Source organism: Stigmatopora argus, chromosome 2 (assembly GCF_051989625.1).
Source record: "Stigmatopora argus isolate UIUO_Sarg chromosome 2, RoL_Sarg_1.0, whole genome shotgun sequence".
Taxonomy (NCBI): Eukaryota; Metazoa; Chordata; class Actinopteri; order Syngnathiformes; family Syngnathidae; genus Stigmatopora; species Stigmatopora argus.
This window is the reverse complement of record NC_135388.1, coordinates 22,526,921-22,547,004: the sequence shown is the minus strand read 5'-3', so window position 1 is coordinate 22,547,004 and position 20,084 is coordinate 22,526,921. Positions and strand designations below refer to the sequence as shown.

At 41.1% G+C, this 20,084-nt stretch overlaps 1 protein-coding gene across 5 annotated transcripts in view; it reads right to left on the bottom strand.

Annotated features, from left to right (window-relative positions):
* Positions 1-1,545: 1,545 nt before the first annotated feature.
* arnt2 (aryl-hydrocarbon receptor nuclear translocator 2) overlaps positions 1,546-20,084 on the bottom strand; it is a 97,273-nt gene continuing 78,734 nt past the window's right edge. For all 5 annotated transcript variants that reach the window (XM_077591911.1, XM_077591904.1, XM_077591935.1 and 2 more), the window contains 7 exons: positions 19,896-19,968; positions 19,646-19,769; positions 18,935-19,037; positions 18,715-18,853; positions 12,314-12,464; positions 3,390-3,535; positions 1,546-3,276 (listed from right to left, as the gene is read on the bottom strand). In XM_077591911.1, the coding sequence (XP_077448037.1) occupies positions 3,178-3,276; positions 3,390-3,535; positions 12,314-12,464; positions 18,715-18,853; positions 18,935-19,037; positions 19,646-19,769; positions 19,896-19,968 (835 nt within the window). In that variant the 3' untranslated portion in view covers positions 1,546-3,177. The remainder of the gene's footprint in view (positions 3,277-3,389; positions 3,536-12,313; positions 12,465-18,714; positions 18,854-18,934; positions 19,038-19,645; positions 19,770-19,895; positions 19,969-20,084) is intronic.

The following is a 20,084-nucleotide window of genomic DNA, read 5'->3' as shown; positions in this document are numbered from 1 at the left end:
TCTTCCATCTTATCCCATGATGGAATGGATGGTCAGAAGCGTTGCTTCTTCTCCCGGCACTTTTGTCCAGCTCCGAATTTCCAGCGGGATTGAGGTGTTGCTCCTTCTGCTGCGTATTGTAACAGCTAGTCCCGTGTGTGACAGCGTAGGCATGGCTGATGGTTCCAAAAAAGAAGTGGCAGAAAGAAGCCAGGCTAACAGAACAAAGAAAGTTGTAAAAACATTAAAGTAAAAAGTATAAAGTACAAAGTAAAGTAAAAAGGAATGTATTAAGAAATATTAAAATGTAATTAAAAAAAAGATAGAAGGGCTGTAAAACACGAAAAACAAATAAGAGTGGACAGAGCTACTGCCACTGTCTTCCGCATGACGGCGCCATCTTGGAAGAAAAAAATTAAAAAATATTTTTTAAAAATAATAAATAAAATTAAAAAATATATATATAATTTGGACAACGTCGGCGGGCCGGATTAAAAGGCCTAACGGGCCGTAGTTTGCCCATTTCTGGTCTAGCCCTCTCAGGAGAGAGCGGCCGGCAGCAGATGACGGGAGCATTGATTTGTAGCAAGACTCACCCACACCTCCCTCTCGGGTTGCGGAGTCTTTTCTCTTACTCTGCGAACTGGGCACATCCGTATAAGGTGGCCTCTTCCACCGCAGTAAAAATGTAGAACTGAGTGGAAACAATGGGCGCAATCGTGTGTGGGTAGCCCACGAGTGAGTTTTCTAACCCTTGACGTCAGTGTTCCCGGAGTCGACAGTCTGTTCAAATGGCCAAACTCACGAGCGTCAGGCTCAGGGCTAGACAGGTGGGTGGATGCACCTGTCACCCAATCACAGGTCCAGCACCAGCTGGGTCAGGCAACACAGGTGTGGCTCATCACCATCATCTTCATCATCACTTACTTAAGTCACCAAGAGCTTGACCACATGGATGGCTCATCTTAATCAGTTCATGTTTCTTCATGTTCATGTTGTCTGGTCTCCAATTCTTGTTTTGCCCTAGGATGTTTTCGCCTCACAGATCTTGTACCTTGGATTTTCCCACGGACCCGCACGCCACGTTTGCTGAGCTGCCTTCGCTGCTTCCCTTGTCCCTTTGCTTTGTCTGGGTATATTACAATAAAGAGAAATCGCCATAAGCAAAGCTGTTTTTGTGTTTGCTTTGGGGCCTTTCACCCACTATCGTAACAGCACGATCCAGCCATATGTGGACCCCGCAGGCTGAGACCGGACACCACCCAGGATCTCGATCTACAGTTATGGCTAATAGGTCAAAGATTCAGAAAATTAAGCCAATTAAAGGCAATTTAATCATGCATTTAACAGTGAACTTTACATTTAGTCTGACCAGCTAAGAAATGATTCCAACATAAATATGTACACAGAAAGATATGCATTTGTAAATCAAAATCACTATTTCAATTCAAGCCCAAACTTTTTAACTAGAGTTGTTAATATAGGATTTTCAAATCTTTACTCTTAACCCAATTTTAAAATGCAAACCACTGCTACAATCACACCAATTGAATCTGCAACGTGAACAAACATCAAAAGTTTTATTATACTTATTAAATTTATTGTCACCATTCACAAAGTGTTACACAAAAATAATAGGGCACATTTAAACAATTTATACAGATCTAGAACGCAATGTACATTTAACAGACTAAATATCAATAGTTAAATATGTTTACTCACATTGCACACAGTATTAAGAATGCACATTAAACACAAGAAAAAATCAAGTGTGAAAATAACACCAATTGACAAAAATCACATTATTTACAAAAATATGTTGATTCAATAGCTGAAGACCTCTGTATGTTCTGCCTTTTATCTGTCAGACATCATAAAAACCATCTTTTAAAAGCTTCCGCCCCACAAAGAACTGATATTAAGTATTAGTACTCTAAAAAGATTATAAATGAAGTAAGTAGTGAAAGATGAACTACAAGTACACTAGTGAACACTGCAATTGCTTGGACTGTATTGCGGTTTTCCCTTTTGAAGCAGGCTGGTGAGATTAGCAGTTATGAAGTGCACTTTATGCCTTAGCTGAGTAACTGTCTGACATAGTTTTTCCTCTTAAATTGGTTGTTAAATTTACATACAGAATCATTCTATCACGTGTTTATTTTAATGTTTTTTTTACTGGTATGCACTACACACTGCTGAATTATACAAATTAAGGTTGATGAGGTGATGTGAATGAGCAGCTTTACTCCTGCTTCTATCTGGACTAAAGGTAATGATGGTGTGTCAGAGGCTTCACGAGGCAGATGAGGATGTACCTTGTGAACGTTCACATCGACCTCATCGCCTTATCTCAATCCACTAATGCATGACATCGGAATTACCAGAGGAAATGGAACATTTTCTGCTTTCCGTTTTCTAAACTAGAAATGGCTGATTGAGCTGATGCTGTCACACATTGAAATGCAGCATGCACAAAAAGTTCCAGAATTTAGACTGCCACCTCCATTTAGAAATGTATAAAATATAAACTAGTCATGTCCTTTTTTCGACAATGCTGACCCTAAAATACAGTCGATGTAAAAAGTGAAACTTAAGTCATTGAGGCGGCCCGGTGGGCGAGTGACAAGCGCTTTGGCATCACAGTTCTGGGCTCGAGGGTTCGATCACAAGTCGGTCCCGAGGTTTCCTGGGCTTGGGTGGGCTTTGTCCGGGTACTCCGGTTTCCTCCCACATTCCAAAAACATACATGGTAGGCTGGTTGAACACTTTAAATGGCTTCTAGGTGTGAGTGTGAGGATGGTTGTCCGGCTGATCGCATCTGGAAATGCCATTTTTTACAGGATGGTCTCAGCGGACTTCAGTTGCATTCATCTGGAGAGATAGTGTCCAATTAGGGACAGACAAAGAAACTTTCCAAGTTGACTCAGGTTACGTCTATCTGACCGCAGGACTATTCTGTTATTGATGAGGTATATTCACAGATACATACAGTACTGCAGACCATTAAGTCCAAACATGATTGCACTGTATATTTGAAGGTGTCCTTGACGTGTGCACACAGACATTCAATGAGCTCCACATCAGTTGTTAGCTGGTGGCCCAGCTATGTTTCCAAATGAGACACAAACTGAGAGGTAAAAAAAGGGAAATCCATCAAATTTCTTCAGTGAAAAAGAAGAATGACAAGAGATTGCTGGTTTATTCGGAGAATGTTGGAAACATCCCAAGGTCAGCAAAGTCCTCAATGTTGTAGTTGGCTGTTCCTTGAGTGGGATCTCCAGCCATGGGTAACATGTCCTGCACGTTCAAGAGAGAGGGATGAGTGAAAAGACAAAGCTTTTATCAAACTTCAGTGTTCCGTTAGGTCCTTCCACTGGCAACACCAGTGACAGATATGTTTGTGTTTTTACCTGAAAGACTTCAGTCTGGCTAGGGTTGGAGTGCGTATGTTGCTCTCCAGCCTGCTGGGAGTGATGCTGGTTCTGCCACTGGGACCAGACTTCACTTGGTCGACCTTGGAACTGACCTCCACTCTGGCTGCTCTCCCCTGACACATCTGGAATAACAGTCACACATACTGTCAGATGTATAAAACTAAGGTGTTAACATTGCTTTATTTATTACATGCTACAGGTGAGAGGTTTAACATCTTTTAGTAGCGATGTGCATAAAAAAATCTTGATCTGAAAGTGTTATAGTACCACCATAAACTCTGCTAGCAGAAATGTGATTAGAATAATATTCCAGATATTGTAGCTATTAGTCAAAGTAAATCACTATCATACCTCCTCATAAGTGTTATTTGGTGTTAAGTATTCATTTATAATATACAGTGGTACCTCGTTATACGACCGCTCGTCATACAAAATTCTCGTCTTACGGCGGAAATTTCGATCGAATAATTCGCCCGTCATGCGATCAAAATTTCGTGATGCGACCAAGCCAGGTCTTTTTTGCATATCTTTCGTGTATAACAATATTTACGAGCACGGAACGAGTAATTCAGACGAGTTTCTCCTAAGACCAGGAAACGCACAACGCGTATGCGCGGGCAAAAAGAGGGCTTTCTGGGTAACGAAGTATACTCGTGCACACAACACCCATAGGCAATGGCAACCTTTCTCAGAATAAAACTTCATTACCCACAATCAATACGTGGGTGAGCTCAACTATTTTATTTCCTGTTATTCTTTCTAAGGAAAGAAGCTCCCGCGATCGTTCTTTAAAGACTTCCTCGTTGGCAAGTGGTCGTGCGTTATCCTATTGTGAGGACATTTGTGTGCATCATTTTGGGAATATTTTGAAGGCAATACAACAGCAAACAGTCCATCGATAGCGAATGTGAGGGTGGAGGCGTGGCAAACCGCCAACCCGGAAAACGAAGGTAACAAAAGATTACAACAAAATTAGAATTCAGTTTTGTGTAAAGTTACATTAAACGTATGTTTGAGTGTCTGTACATATTAATCCAAGTTAATTTAAATTAGTTTGTTCCGTTTACGAGTGCGTTGTCGTGGAAAAAAACCGAGGCCGATATGTTCATTTATTTTAAAAATAGAGAGGATAAACAGATAAAATGCTCAACAAAATTTATTTTGATGTCTATGAATAAAATTCAAGAAAAAAACCCACTTATCTTGCATGAAAAAAAACTCACTTGTGCCCGTCAAGAAAAAAAACGTATCTTACCGGTATTTAAACGCACTCTGACTGGCCAGACGCGAGTAGTCTTGATATATGTCATACCATGCCAGCACATTCCAACAGTTGTTCAGGGTGATCGGAGGTCTTGCGGTCAATCATTAAAATATCAGCCTTGATACCTGCGTAATGTGTATCTCGTGCTAATATTGCATCCGGCCGGAACAGGTAGTGACAAGTATTTTGAAAGAGGATGCCCTCCCAGATATTCTTATTAAAAATGAACCGGAGGTTCACACGGATCTACCATTAAGCTTTTAAAAAAAAATATTAAGCCGCCCGCGTATATAAGCCGCACCCTGAAATTTGCCTTGGAATTTAGACATTTTACAATTTCTCGCGTATAATGATTCCCAATTTTCACCTCCATTTTCATGATTTTAATAGGGAGTACAAATGTGTTACTTTGAAGGAAAAATCTTAAGAAAAATCATCACAAGTGGTATTTCTGAGGTACTGTATGAATCAAAAGCGCATTATGAGGGTCACTATTGTAAGGAAGTTAATATGCCTGTCTTTGTAAATGCAAAATATTAAATTATTCAATTCAAAAGAAGAAATAAGATGAGAACCTGATGCTTTCTTATTACAGAAATGACAATTTTCTTACCAGAAGTTTAAGATGTTGTGGCAGCCATATTGCTTCTAATGTCAAAATATCTAAATTCTTTCGATGGTTCATATTACTCCAATAGTTGTCACTTTCGAACAAGAAATACAACGCAAAAAAATCAATATTAGTGAGTTAGCCTAGTGTTGCAATGTTCTTTGATAGCGCTTGTCATCTACCCTTATACTCCGGTCAGAGAGTGAGATGAAGGCACACCGAAGATTCTTCAGCTTCTTTTATACCAAATCCAAGTATTTGACAATGTAAGCATTCTTCTTTGACAACACATTCCAGTGTGCATGGTTGTCCGTCTCCTTGTGCCCTGCGATTGACTGGCCACCGATACAGGGTGTCCCCTGGCTCTGGCCCGGAGTCAGCTGGTATAGGGTCCAGCATCCCCCGCGACCCTAATGAGGATAAAGCGGTTCAGAAAATGAGATGAGATGGTACAAAAATATTTGAAAATTGTCGGTCCACCTGTGTGGAGTTTGCATAGGTAGGTTTTCTCCGGGTACCCCGGTTTCCTCCCACATTCCAAAAACATTCATGGTAGGCTCCAGAACCCTCCCATGACACTAGTGAGGATAAGTGATTCAGAAAACGAATGAATGAATGTTTTAAAAATAATATGATAGTGTTACCAGCAGGATATCGAACCCAGGACAAAAATGTATTATGCTATACATTTAACCACTGCACCAGAAAGTCTGACATGACTTTCCGATCAAGGTGTATTAAAGATTAGATTATCCAAAAAGTCTGTCTGAAACGTGTATTCAATTGCATTTATGCGACTGGGAGTTGATAGTTTTAGAGGTGGTTTATAAGCTTTGTGCGTTGAGTGGAGTCGCACAAATATCTGGGTGGGTAAAATCAGCTTTGGTCAGCCCATGGTCCTAATTTTAATAACCAAAGTTCTTCCTTGATTTTTAGTCTTGCATCTTTCTATTTCTAATAACAAACAAAACTTCTACAAGTTAAATTGGAACCCTGCTTTCAACTCTTGACCAAAAATTAAAGTGTAGCAGTATTTTGTTTTTTGTTTATTATATTGAACTATTGAAATTGATATGTTGAAATTATTTTTTGCTAACTACAAAATTATATTAGGTCTTAAAGTCTTTGATTTCCCACATCTGAATGTCTTGCAACATTGATTGATTGTTCTAACGTGTTTGGTTTTGATATATTCCCTTTGAAGTTGTTACCCTGTCCATATATCTACTGTTAGGACTTTTAGAGCTGGGTAACATAACAATAATGATAATTATCGTGATTTTTTTTTGCTAATGATAATATTAAACACTTGAATAATTTTAAACTGTAACTACATCACCCGACCACCACAGAGAACAGGGGCGCTGTTGCGAGATGAACGCTAATTCCAGACTAACACAGCCAAAATAGGCCATAATGAGATGAGAGGACAACACCGACTCGACCCACTAAAACAGGGGTGGCCAACTCCGGTCCTCGAAAGCCGGTCTCTGGTCTGTTTTCCATATCTCCCTCCACCAACAAATAATCGGGATCGGTATCAAACTTCTGGACAGCTTGCTGATGAGTTGATCATTTGATTCATGTGTTGTAGAAGAGGGAGATATGGAAAACAGATCGGATAGCGACTCTTGAGGACTGGGGTTGGCCACCCCTGTACTAGAAGATCCAAGTGAATTCTCCCTGGCGTTTTCTTTCTCTTTGTTTTCTTTTTTTTTTTTTTAAATTGCCTCATACCTGTGCAAAGAGCAGACTTATTGAAAATGTCCTTAACCCACTGTCCTTATTTAAGGACAGCCTGTAATATTTTTCTTACTTGATATCGAAATCTCATTTTATGTGAATGTTTTGAAAACATCCAAAACTTCTCTTGGGCTAATATCGGTTCATCCAACTTTTTTTATTTTATTTTTTGTAAACAGCAATAGTATAAGGTAAATTTACTCTGTTTCTTTTTGTGAGGCTAAAAATAGTCTCATCTAATTTTCTGAACTGCTTTATCCTCATTAGGGTAGTGAGGGGTGCTGGAGCCTATCCCAGCTGACTCCAGATTCTTCAGCTTCTTTTATACCAAATCCAAGTATTTGACAATGTAAGCATTCTTCTTTGACAACACATTCCAGTCAACTTTGATTAACACTTCATCAAACTCTGTTGGAAACGTTCGCGGTGCTCTCTACTAAAGATTACAACTCAAACTACAACTATAGGACCCTTAGCTGTCCTCCTAGATGCCTGAACGAAAAGAAGGATATAACCTGCCTTTTAAGGAAAACAACGGAAAACATAGCAAATTTATAACAATCAAAGTGGAATTTTGTTTTATTTCAAAATCAAGCCTACTCGCGTCTGGCCACTCAAAGCATGTTTGACTAAGTTTATAAGTCAGCACCCTAGGTAAGATGGCTGCCCGGGAGCTACGTAAGATGGATGTGCCCCGAGCGAGTAGTGACGGGAACGTTTTTCACGTTTTATGCGAGTCATGTACGATTTTTTCAGTCAAATAACAAATAATCGGGATCGGTAGAAAACTTCTGGACAGCTTGCTGATGAGTTGATCATTTGATTCATGTGTTGTAGAAGAGGGAGATATGGAAAACAGATCGGATAGCGGCTCTCGAGGACTGGGGTTGGCCACCCCTGTACTAGAAGATCCAAGTGAATTCTCCCTGGCGTTTTTTCTCTTTAAAAAAAAAAAATGCCTCATACCTGTGCAAAGAGCAGACTTATTGAAAATGTACTTAACCCACTGTCCTTATTTAAGGACTTCGGCTGACTTCGGGGCCGAGGCGGGGGACACCCTGAATTGGTGGCCAGCCAATTGCAGGGCAAAAAGAGACAAACAACCATTCATGCACACACTCATACCTTAGGGCAATTTAGTGTCCAATCAGCATACCATGCATGTAGAACTGGATTTGAACACAGGTCCCCCACTGTGAGGCTGACGTGCTAACCACTCATCCACCAGGCTGACGCTGAAAATAGTCTGCTTGTCAATGGTGATGTCTATAGTTGATTATTTTATCTATTTAATATTGCACAGCAACTTTTGGTTTGAAAGCATTCCTTTTTTTTCCATTCATTCACTTTCCATACTGCGCATCCTCGAAAGGGTTGCGGGGGTTGCTGGAGCCTAACCCAGCTGAGTTCGGGGGAATAGCAGACTACACCCTCGTCAGTCAGCCATAGGGCACACAGAGAGACAAACAACCATCCGCACTCACAGCCAAACCGCCACCAGCGGGAATTGAACCCACACCTGCCCGCACCTAAATCAGGCGAGTTAACCACTACACCATGAGGTGGCGGTTTAAAGGCAAATTTATAAAAAAATATATTTTATTTACTTATTCACAGAAGTTAGAAGTTTCAAATTTGAATTATCGTGATAATTATTGATATCGCCTGATATTTTTTTTTTATCGTGATAAAACATTTTGTCATATCGCCCAGCTCTACTTATGTACTTTATGCAGCACCTAAACACTTTAAAAACAAATCAGGCTACAAAGATGTTCCTTGCAAAACTTTTATAGAAGACTTTTTGACACCACAGACAAAGGTAAAAATATATTATAGGTATAGTACTAACAGTGCTCAAATAGTGGGGCGGGCCCCCCTAGGGGTGTGCGCAGCGATGCCAGGGGGAGCGCAAAGCGATGGTAGATTGTGATTTAAGAAACATACTTTTTGCCACACTATGATAAACTGTCATTGCACATTCACTTGGTGGATAGCAGTGGCGTGGTCACTGTCGTAATTCGATCAGGGCGTACGGCACCAAACAACAAACAACACAGAGCAGAAATATCTCAGAGTTAGTGACACAATCGGAACTGTTTTAAAGGTAAGCAAAGAATGTAAGAGAGCAACACAGATAGAGTCAAATGTACCGTATTTACTCGCATATAAGACGCTCGCGCGTATAAGCCGCACCCTGATTCCCAATTTTCACCTCCATGTTCATGGTTTTGTATGAATGTGTTACTTTGAAGGGAAAATCTTAAGAAAAATCATCACACGTGGTATTTCTGAAATACTGTATGAATCAAAAGCATAATATCATAAGGAAGTTATTATACCAGTCTTCGTAAATGCAAAATATAAAATTATTCAATTTGAAAAAAGAAATAAGTCTCTCTTGATGATAAATCAATTCTTTCGATGGTTAATATTACTCCAACAGTTATCACTTTTGAACAAGAAATAAAACGAAAAAAAAAAATCAAGGTGGAATTTTGTTTTATTTCAAAATCAAGGCTACTTGTGTCTGGCGAAAAAAAATGTAGACGGCAGCGCCCTGACCTCACTAAGATGGCCGCGCCCCGACCTTGCTAAGATGGCCGTGCCCCGACCTCACTAAGATGGCCGCGCAACGACCTCGCAAAGATGGCCGTGCCCCGACCTCGCCAAGATGGTCAATCATTAAAATATCAGTCTTGATACCTGCGTAATGTGCATCTCATGCTATTATTGCACCCAGAGACTTGGTGAACACACTTCGGACACACTTCCTGGTTGTACTGCTCACGTGACTTCCTTTATTTAATTTGTCTACGTGCAGGCAACACCCTTTCGGAACACAGAAAGAAAATGATTGTACATTTGTGATTATGAAATAAAACAAAATTCCGGTTGATTTTTTTTCTTTTTATCTCTTGTTCGAAAGTGACAACTATTGCAGTAATATGAACTGTCGAAAGGATTGAGATATTCTGACATTAGAAGCAATATGGCCGCCACAACATCTGAAATTTCTGGTAAGAAAATTTTAATTTCTGTCATTAAAAAGCATCAGGTTCTCGTCAAGATAAACTTATTTCTTTTTTCAAATTAAATAATTTGATATTTTGCATTTACAAAGACAGGCATATCAACTTCCTTTTGGTAATGACTCAAATAATGTGCAATCCAGCAGACGATCCTTTCGATTCATACAGTATCTCAGAAATACCACGTGCGATGATTTTTCTTAAGATTTTACCTTCAAAGTAACACATTTGTACTCCCTATTAAAACCATGAATGTGGAGGTGAACAGAGATGAGGTCAACAAACTGTCTAGTGTGAGATTGTTCACCAAACACCACGAAAAATATAGAAATAATCCTGGACTTTCGCAAACGCAGCACAGATCTGGCCCCACTCCTCATAAATAGAGTATGCGTAGACAGGGTCCAGTCCTTCAAATTCCTGGGGCTCCACGTCACGGACAAGCTCTCCTGGTCTACCAACACCACGGCAGTGGTGAAGAAGGCCCAGACACGACTCCATTTCCTGAGGGTACTCAGGAGGAACAATTTGGACACTAAGCTTCTGGTAACCTTCTATAGAGCCACTGTGGAGATCATCCTGGCATACTGCATTACAGTGTGGTACGCTGGAAGCACGGCAGCAGACAGAAAAGCCATGCAGAGAGTGATCAACACTGCCCAGAAGATCATCGGCTGCTCTCTGCCCTCACTGGATGACATTGCCAGCCCTCGCTACCTCAGCAGAGCCGGGAACATTGTCAGGGACCCAGATCACCCTAGTCACAACCTGTTCCCGCTGCTGCCCTCTGGCAGACGCTATAGGTCTCACAAAGCACGGACAAATAGACTTAGGGACAGTTTTTTCCCCACAGCCATCAGGACTCTGAACTTGCATTAGCACCACACACAATCCCTTCTGTGCAATAACTTCGGGGTGTGCAATAACAATGTACAATATCTTAGATTGAGCAATTTACCTTGCCAGGATGTGACCTTTTATATTTTTATATTACTTATTTATGTTTTTTTAAACTGGGAAAACGCACTTTGTGGAGTAGCACCACCAATTTCGTTATACGCAGCTGTGTATGATGACAATAAAGGCTTTTGATTGATGGATTGATTCTGTGATGAAATACAATAGTTATTTGCTACATAAGTTTACATGATTTGACTGATTAATGAACGTATGCATTTTGGAAACCCATTCCTTACACAGTTGATAACTGTGAAAAGTATTATTGAGCCTCGACAAGAGTGTACCATATTTTCACGACTATTCGGCGCATCGTATTTTTAGCCGCAGTGTCAGTAACGAGTGCTATTTCTGTATTTTAAACACACAAAGCATGCACCTTTTTTTAGACGCATATATATTATATTTGGATGAACATCGAAACGCAATAGCGCTGGCTACCGGAAGCAGCCTATTTCCGGGTTCCGGTGCGCAGTGACTGCTGGGAAATATAGTTCTTGCACGCTACACCCACACGCTAAAAACACGTTTTTAAAAATGCAACATAAGCAAAACTGAGTTCGGTTGTACTTTATTTAGACATTTTACAACTTACTCACATCATCATCACCCACAAATCCATCAAAGTCCTCATTTTCTGTGTCCGAATTAAACAATTGCCCAAATAAGTCTTCCAAAACGCCGGGTCCAGTGTTTGTAGTTCTCAAGCCTCCGGGAATGACGGCAAGCTCCGAGTTAATATATATATGTATAGTTCGCAATCTACCTTTGAATGCTCCGTTGACGCCAACATCTAGCGGCAGGATTTCTTTTGTAAATACAGCCGAAATGATCATACTGGGTGTATTAAGAACTCGATATCCCAGCAGTCACTGCGCAGTACTTTATCTACGGGAAATAGTAGAGTCTGGGGCTGCTTGGCGTAGTTGTATATGTATAGTTCACAGTCTAGCTTTGAATGCTCTGTTGACGCCAACATTTCTTTTGTAAATATAGCCGAAATGACGGCGACCACCAAATTAGTGTGCTCGCGCGACGTCATACTGGGTGTATTAAAGAACTGGGTGTATTAATAGTAGAGTCGGGGGCTGCTTGCCGTAGTTGTCCTATCGACTGATTTATTTGATTTTATCGTGATAACAATTTTAGTATTGGTCCATATATAAAGCGCAATGGATTATAAGGCGCCCTGTCTATTTTGGAGAAAATTTTAGACTTTTATGTGCGCCTTATAGTCGTGAAAATACGGTAAGTCTATTCCAATTAATGATAATATGTTCAGCTAAAAACTCACCAAAAGCTGTGCTGCGGGTTGTCAGTCCTGAGTACGCATTGCTGCTGGGTGATGATGTGGCTGGAGATGAGAGGGGACTGTAGGAGGCCGGATCAGTTTGGTAGCTGTGGCCACTGCCAATACCAAAAGGACTGGACTGCGCTTTACTGGACTGTAATGTATAACGTAGATACTAGTTATATATTTGACAAAAAATGCTGAAATCAAAGCCTGGCTGTTAGACGAACAAAATTGTGATCACAACGCTGACTAGAACTGTACTACTTGTGTGTGAGTATTTCTCATCGTTATTGATTTTATTTTCAACCTGAACAAGATGGAAATCGTTTGGATATATATGTTCATTAATATGTATTGTCCCTTTATTAAATAAATCAAATTCAAACCCAAACTCATTGGAGCCAACTAACCACCATGTGGTGTTTGGTTGACAGCTTCGCCCTTCCCTCTCTTTACCAGAGTGTCCAAGACATGCTGCTGCATGACACAACTATAAAGTCAATCATTGAACTGTGGCTTACCGTATTTATTCGAGTATAACGCGCACCCATAATTTGTGACTGAAAATTGGTATAATTTTTTTTCCTTCACTTTTTCTCACCTCACACCAAGGATTGCACCGGTACTTGTAACTGGCAAATGCTGAACACATGTCGCCATGACAAAACATTTATATTCACAACATATGGTACGGACACCTGGTAAAACAAACTAACAGTATGAATACAATTCTCAAATGGAATTTACAATTATTTTTATATTATTATATTATATTTGTTTACAAATATATGTTCATTAACTTGACTATAAATATATATGTTATGAAATAAATTAAACAATTTTAAATCAAAATAGGTCAGAAAGATGTCAATGCAAGAAATTTTCACTTGTATGTGTGAAGGCGCAGAACAAATGGCTGCATGAATGTCCAACAAAATGAAACATCTGGACCATTATCTTTTGTACAATGAGAGCTCTGACTTGAATTAATTTTATCCAATGCCCATCCGACATTCATTCGAATGAAACCTAACCAAACAAGCCTGAAAATCTGAACAATATGTTAAGTTTATTTGCCCTCGCAGATGGGTCCCTCATCCTGTTCAGAAAGATTTATATTGTTGTTGGAACAACATTTTACTCCAAAGGCCAAAAATTGCCTAAAAAAATTGGTCAGGTTCTAAACGTGAACATGATTTCACCATCTGTTCAGAGGTTGAGAACATCAGCCCTCTTTCCTCTAAATTATCTCACTGCAATGACTCAATTCTTTTGCTGGAAACTCATTAACCCTTAACTTGTATTATAGGGATTTTTAAAATGAAAAGTATACATATATGTATACAGTTGTGGTCAAAAGTTTACATACACTTGTGAAGAACATAATGTCATGTCTCTATTCAGTTTCCAGTTATTTCTACAACTCTTATTTTTCTCTGATAGAGTGATTGCAACAGATACTTCTTTGTCACAAAAAAACATTCATGAAGTTAGGTTCTTTTATGACTTTATTATGGGTGAACAGAAAAAAAGAGATAAAATCTGCTGGGTCAAAAATATACATACAGCAGCGCTAATATTTGGTAACATGTCCCTTGGCCATTTTCACTTCAATTAGGCGCTTTTGGTAGCCATCCGCAAGCTTCTGGTTGAATCTTTGACCACTCCTCTTGACAGAATTGGTGCAGTTCAGTTAAATTTGATGGCTTTCTGACATGGACTTGTTTCTTCAGCATTGTCCACAAGTTCTCAATGGGGTTAAAGTCAGGACTTTGGGAAGGCGATTCGAAAACCTTAATTCTAGCCTGATTTAGCCATTCCATTACCACTTTTGTGTGTTTGGGGTCATTGTCCTGTTGGAACACCCAACTGCGCCCAAGACCCAATCTTCGGGCTGATGACTTAATAATAATAATCGGACATAGGCCCTGTCGTCATCATCAACAACAAAAAGCCTACTTGTCATCACACCCAGAAACTGAGTATGACGAAATTGGTGGTGCTTCTCCATAAGCTGCGTTTACTCGGCAAAAGGCTATGACTTTAGGCTATCTTGAAGAATTTGAAGGTAATCCTCCTTCTTCATTATCCCATTTACTCTCTGTAAAGCACCAGTTCCATTGGCAGCATAACAGCCCCACAGCATAATACTACCACCACCGTGCTTGACCGTAGGCATGGTGTACTTGGGGTTAAAGGCCTCACCTTTTCTCCTCCAAACATATTGCTGGGCATTGTGGCCAAACAGCTCGATTTTTGTTTCGTCAGACTACATAACTTTCCTACAGAAGGTCTTATCTTTGTCCATGTGATCAGCAGCAAACTTCAGTCGAGTCTTAAGGTGCCACTTTTGGAGCAAAGGCTTCCTTCTTGTACGGCAGCCTCTGATGCCCTAGCTAAACTTGGCTCGTTAGATGACCAAACCAATACCCCCCCGGACGCAGCCACAAGACGTGCCATCATCCAACGTGAAGATCGCTCCCCCCCCCTCTCCCACCCCCGCCTTCTGCAGACCTACACTACAAAAGTCACAGAGGAAGAACTTGCCCTATCGAAAGGAGACCGCACAGACCTGATTCGTTTCCGCAGTGGACACCACCCCCTGCTCCGCCGTTGGCTCCACCTTGTGGGGAAATCCGACTCGGATCGCTGCCGCCTGTGCGACGAGGAAACAGAGTCGTCTGAACACTTATGGCTCCGCTGTCCGGCCTTAATGACCGAACGCTACCATCGCGGCTTGGGCAACTCCCTGGATGAACTTATCCGTGTTCCAGTGGCAGCCCTAGCGCTGCTGAGGGTAATCCTCAGGCGCCTGAGGTGAAAAAGAAGAAGAAGAAGAAGAAGACGGCAGCCTCTCAGTCCATGGAGATGCAAAACACGCTTGACTATGGACATTGACACCTGTGTTCCAGCAGCTTCTAATTCTTGGCAGATCTGCTTTTTGGTGATTCTCGGTTGAATCTTCACCCTCCTGACCAATTTTCTCTCAGCATCAGGTGATAGCTTGCATTTTCTTCCTGATCGTGGCAGTGACAAAACAGTGCCATGCACTTAATACTTACAAACAATTGTTTGCACTGTTGCTCTTGGGACCCTCAGCTGCTTTGAAATGGCTCCAAGTGACTTTCGTGACTTGTTCAACTCAAGGATTCGCTTTTTCAGATCCATGCTGAGCTCCTTTGACTTTCCCATTGTAGCGTTTGTGGGCGTTTGCATTCAATGAGCCCTATTTAAATGGCCTCAGAGAAGTCACCAGCTGTAGTCACTCATAACCACTCACAAGAAGTTAAGAGGCCATGCTATGAAGCTCATTTCACTGACACAACTTTCTAAGTCACCAAAATTGTTAATTCGTGTTGCTGTATGTATGTTTTTGACCCAGCAGATTTGATCTTTTTTTTTCTGTTCACCCATAATAAAGTCATAAAAGAACCAAACTTCATGAATGTTTTTGTGACAAAGAAGTATCTGTTCCAATCACTCTATCAGAGAAAGGTCAGATTTGGAGAAATAACTGGAAACTCAAGAGAGCCATGACATAAAGTTCTTCACAAGTGTATGTAAACTTTTGACCACAACTGTAAATATATATATACACATATACAGATATCTGTCCCTCCCTCCCGACCGACAGCGCTCTGTCTTTCTCACCGCATCTACCTCGTTCAAAGATCTCTACGAGCACTGGGCGAAGCGTTGCATTTTTTTCAATGTTTTTTTTTAGTTAATCAGTGCAGAATTAAGGGAAACACAATGGATCCAAAGCACGCCGGATCAATGAAGGGTAGTGCGAAGAACAGGCGTATGATGACAATTGATATTAAGCTCGAAATAATCGAAAAACATGAGTAGTGTACGCGTGACTGAGCTGGCTCGCCAATACGTATGGAAAAGCAGGAAGTTCGCCTCGAAAGCCGCAGTGGAATATATTAACCTCTTTGCCTTGGTTATTGCACAAGAAGTTGAAATTTAGTGTAATGTAAGATTAAAACTTATTTTAAGTGTGCGTATAAGAATCTAAGTTCATTAAGTTACCGTATTTCCTCGCATATAAGTCGCACCCTGAAAGTTGCCTTGAAATTTTTGAATTTTACAATTTCTCGCATATAAGCCGCCCCCTGATTCCCAATTTGCACCGGACAGTACAAATGTGCTACTTTGAAGGGAAAATCTTAAGAAAAATATCGGAAGGAAGTTAATATGCCTGTCTTTGTAAATGCAAAATATCAAATTATTCAATTTGAAAAGTCTATCTAAAAGTCTAAAAATGAAGTCTATCTTGATGAGAACCTGATGCTTTCTAATTACAGAAATGATAATTTTCTTACCAGATGTTTAAGATGTTGTGGCAGCCATATTGCTTCTAATGTCAAAATATCTAAATTATTTCGATGGTTCATATTACTGCAATAGTTGTCAATTTCGAACAAGAAATACAACGCAAAAAAATCAATATTAGTGAGTTAGCCTTGTGTTGCAATGTTCTTTGATAGCGCTTGTCATCTACCCAGATACTCCGGTCAGAGTGAGATGAAGGCACACCGAAGATTCTTCAGCTTCTTTTATACCAAATCCAAGTATTTGACAATGTAAGCATTCTTCTTTGACAACACATTCCAGTGTGCATGGTTGTCCGTCTCCTTGTGCCCTGCGATTGACTGGCCACCGATACAGGGTGTCCCCTGGCTCTGGCCCGGAGTCAGCTGGGATTCGAACAAGAAATAAAACGAAAAAAAAATCAAGGTGTAATTTAGTTTTATTTCAAAATCAAGGTGTAATTTAGTTTTATTTCAAAATCAAGGTGTAATTTATTTTTATTTCAAAATCAAGGTGTAATTTATTTTTATTTCAAAATCAAGGTGTAATTTAGTTTTATTTCAAAATCAAGGTGTAATTTAGTTTTATTTCAAAATCAAGGTGTAATTTAGTTTTATTTCAAAATCAAGGTGTAATTTAGTTTTATTTCAAAATCAAGGTGTAATTTTGTTTTATTTCAAAATTAAGGCTACCTGCGTCTGGTGAAAAATCTTTAGACGGCAGCGCCCCAACCGCACTAAGATAGCTGCGCCCCGACCTCACTAAGATAGCTGCGACCCCACCTCCTTAAGATGGCCGTGCCCGACCTCCCTAAGATGGCCGTGCCCGACCTCGCTTAGATGGCTGCGCCCCGACCTCTCTAAGATGGCCGTGCCCCGACCTCGCTAAGATGGCTGCGCCCCGACCTCACTAAGATGGCCGTGGCCGACCTCGCTTAGATGGCTGCGCCCCGACCTCTCTAAGATGGCTCTGCCCCAACCTCACTAAGATGGCCGTGCCCCGAGTGAGCAGTGACAGGAACGTTTTGCGTTTTATGCAAGATACGTTTTTTTAATGAATTTCATTCAGGCGTAAAAATAAATTTTGTTTCGCGTTTTATTTGTTTATCTTTATCAAGAACGGGCTCGTGTCCCACCTGGCGGACAAAAACAGGTTGTACATCTCCCGTTATAACGACTGCCGAGGTGACTTTTTCACCGGCGGACGGCAGTGTTTCACCGGGATTCGTGTATAGCGTGCACCCAAACTTCAGTTTTTTGGTACAAAATTGTGTGCGTTATATTCGATTAAATACGGTACTTTGTCCTAAAATGTTGGGTAGGGCCAGGGGAAGGTACAATGTGTAGTGGTGTCGTCTTGCGTAACGTGGAGGTCGCTAGCCGAGAGCTCCGTAGAGAGGTCCAAAGCAAGGGTTAAGGATGCGTGGTCGAGATCGTGAGCGTGGTCAAGGTCCTGGGACCAAAACAAGAGGTCGGAGATCAGGTGAGGCAAACAAGGAGGTAGCGTGAGAGGGTACTTTGCAGAGAACTGATAAAGACGATCTAGCGACGTGGTCTTCCTCTAGGAGGTGATGTGCACCATGCGAAATCCAATCCGAACAAAGGAGTAAAAGCCAAGACGTCTTCATCCACGAGGTGATGTACGTGATGGGAAATCCAATTCGAACAAAACAGGAAAGGGCAAGACGTCGTTCTTCTTTGCCTTTTATAGTATTCGCCGCGTCATTCTTCGGTGAAATTTCTTCGGCTCTGAGTTGGGTGATGGTGCCCTGACTTCCGCCATTTTTCATCTTGTGTCTTCCAGTTACGAGTTTCGGTGTGAATTTTGAAATTTTTATGATCAGTTTTGATTTGGATACTTAATACTGTGATGCACTGAAGCCGCGAATGTTGAAATGGTGAAGTGATTAAGGATGACAGTACCCTGAGAAAACACACGGAAGCCCGAGAGGAACATGGAAACTCCACCCAGTGAGGACCGATGTGGTACTGAACCCCGACACCAAAAGTGTGAGGCCGACGCGCTAACCACTCATCTCTGGGACGCCAACATTTAATTTAAGTTTTTTTATGCAGGTATTTTACCTGGCCAGAGAAGGGGGGTCGATTTCCCGACCAAGCAACTTGCCCTGGGTTAAGTTGTCTTGATATCTGAGCTAGATTCGGATTGGATGAACTTGATGGCTGAATGTCATTTACACCTGGGACATGGATCACAGAGGAACTGCAAACAGAAATGTAGACATATTTCTAATATAAGAAGTGGGAAAGTAAGTCACCCAACATCAATGACAATGACATCCACCTAAAGCTTTTCCCAGCGTGTCCCTGCTGGAATGGAGAACTCTGGGAGTAGAGCTGCTGCCCTCCTGGTGTAGAAGAGGGAACCATCATCTTCTTATCACCCGCTATGCAGACACAGACACAAACACCAGATTTAGTTAACAACTGGGAAGAAACAAACAATGGTGGCTATAGAGAGGAGAAGGCATAAAGTTGTAGAAGAAGAAATTGCAGTTTTCTTTTACGAATGTCTCATCTCATTTTCTGAACCGCTTTATCCTCATTATGGTTGCTGGAGCCTATCCTAGCCGACTCCGGGCCAAAGGTGGTGGCCAGCCGATCCCAGGGCACAAGGAGACAAAGGACAACCATGCACACTCACACCCATACCTAGGGGCAATTTAGAGTGTCCAATCAGCCTACCATGCATGTTTTTGGAATGTGGGAGGAAACCGGGGTACCTGGAGGAAACCCACGCAGGCCCGGGGAGAACATGCAAACTCCACACAGGTGGACGTGACCTGGATTTGAACCCAGGACCCCAGAGCTGTGTGGCCGACGGGCTAACCACTCGCGCCACAGGGCCGCCCTTTTACGAATGTGGCTGACATTATTTTAAACAAAGTAGAGCATTTTATGATTTGAGCCCAAATTACATGTCAACCAGGAACTGAATTGCTTTATAAAGCAGACATCAAATAACATAAGTTTTTATCTGCTTGTGATGTCGTACAGCCAGAGATGTTGGTGTACATCTCAGCGAAGCGTGGATCTCTCTCCGGGGAGAAAAGGGCCTCTGGCTTTTCGATGCTCTTCGCTGCCTCATGCACCCCACTGCTCACATTAGCCACAGGAACCTGGCATTAGGAGTGATAAGATTTTAACTTTAATTGATATAACTATTTTCATATCAATAGGTTTATGAGCAATAAATGCTTATTTCTTAATATCTTCATTCAATTCAGAACTTGATGTTTATTTACCTGGGAAAGATCATATGCAGTCAGACCATCTCTCTGGTGAACTTCTAGTTCTGCTTGTTGCTGCTGAAGCTGTCTGTAAAAAAACATCATCAGAAAATATGTTGTATACATTGACCTCCTTTACCATGGTGTCATGACTGACAAAAGATTGGCACAGTGTGCTACAAGAAAATTGCTATGCTCGGTTAT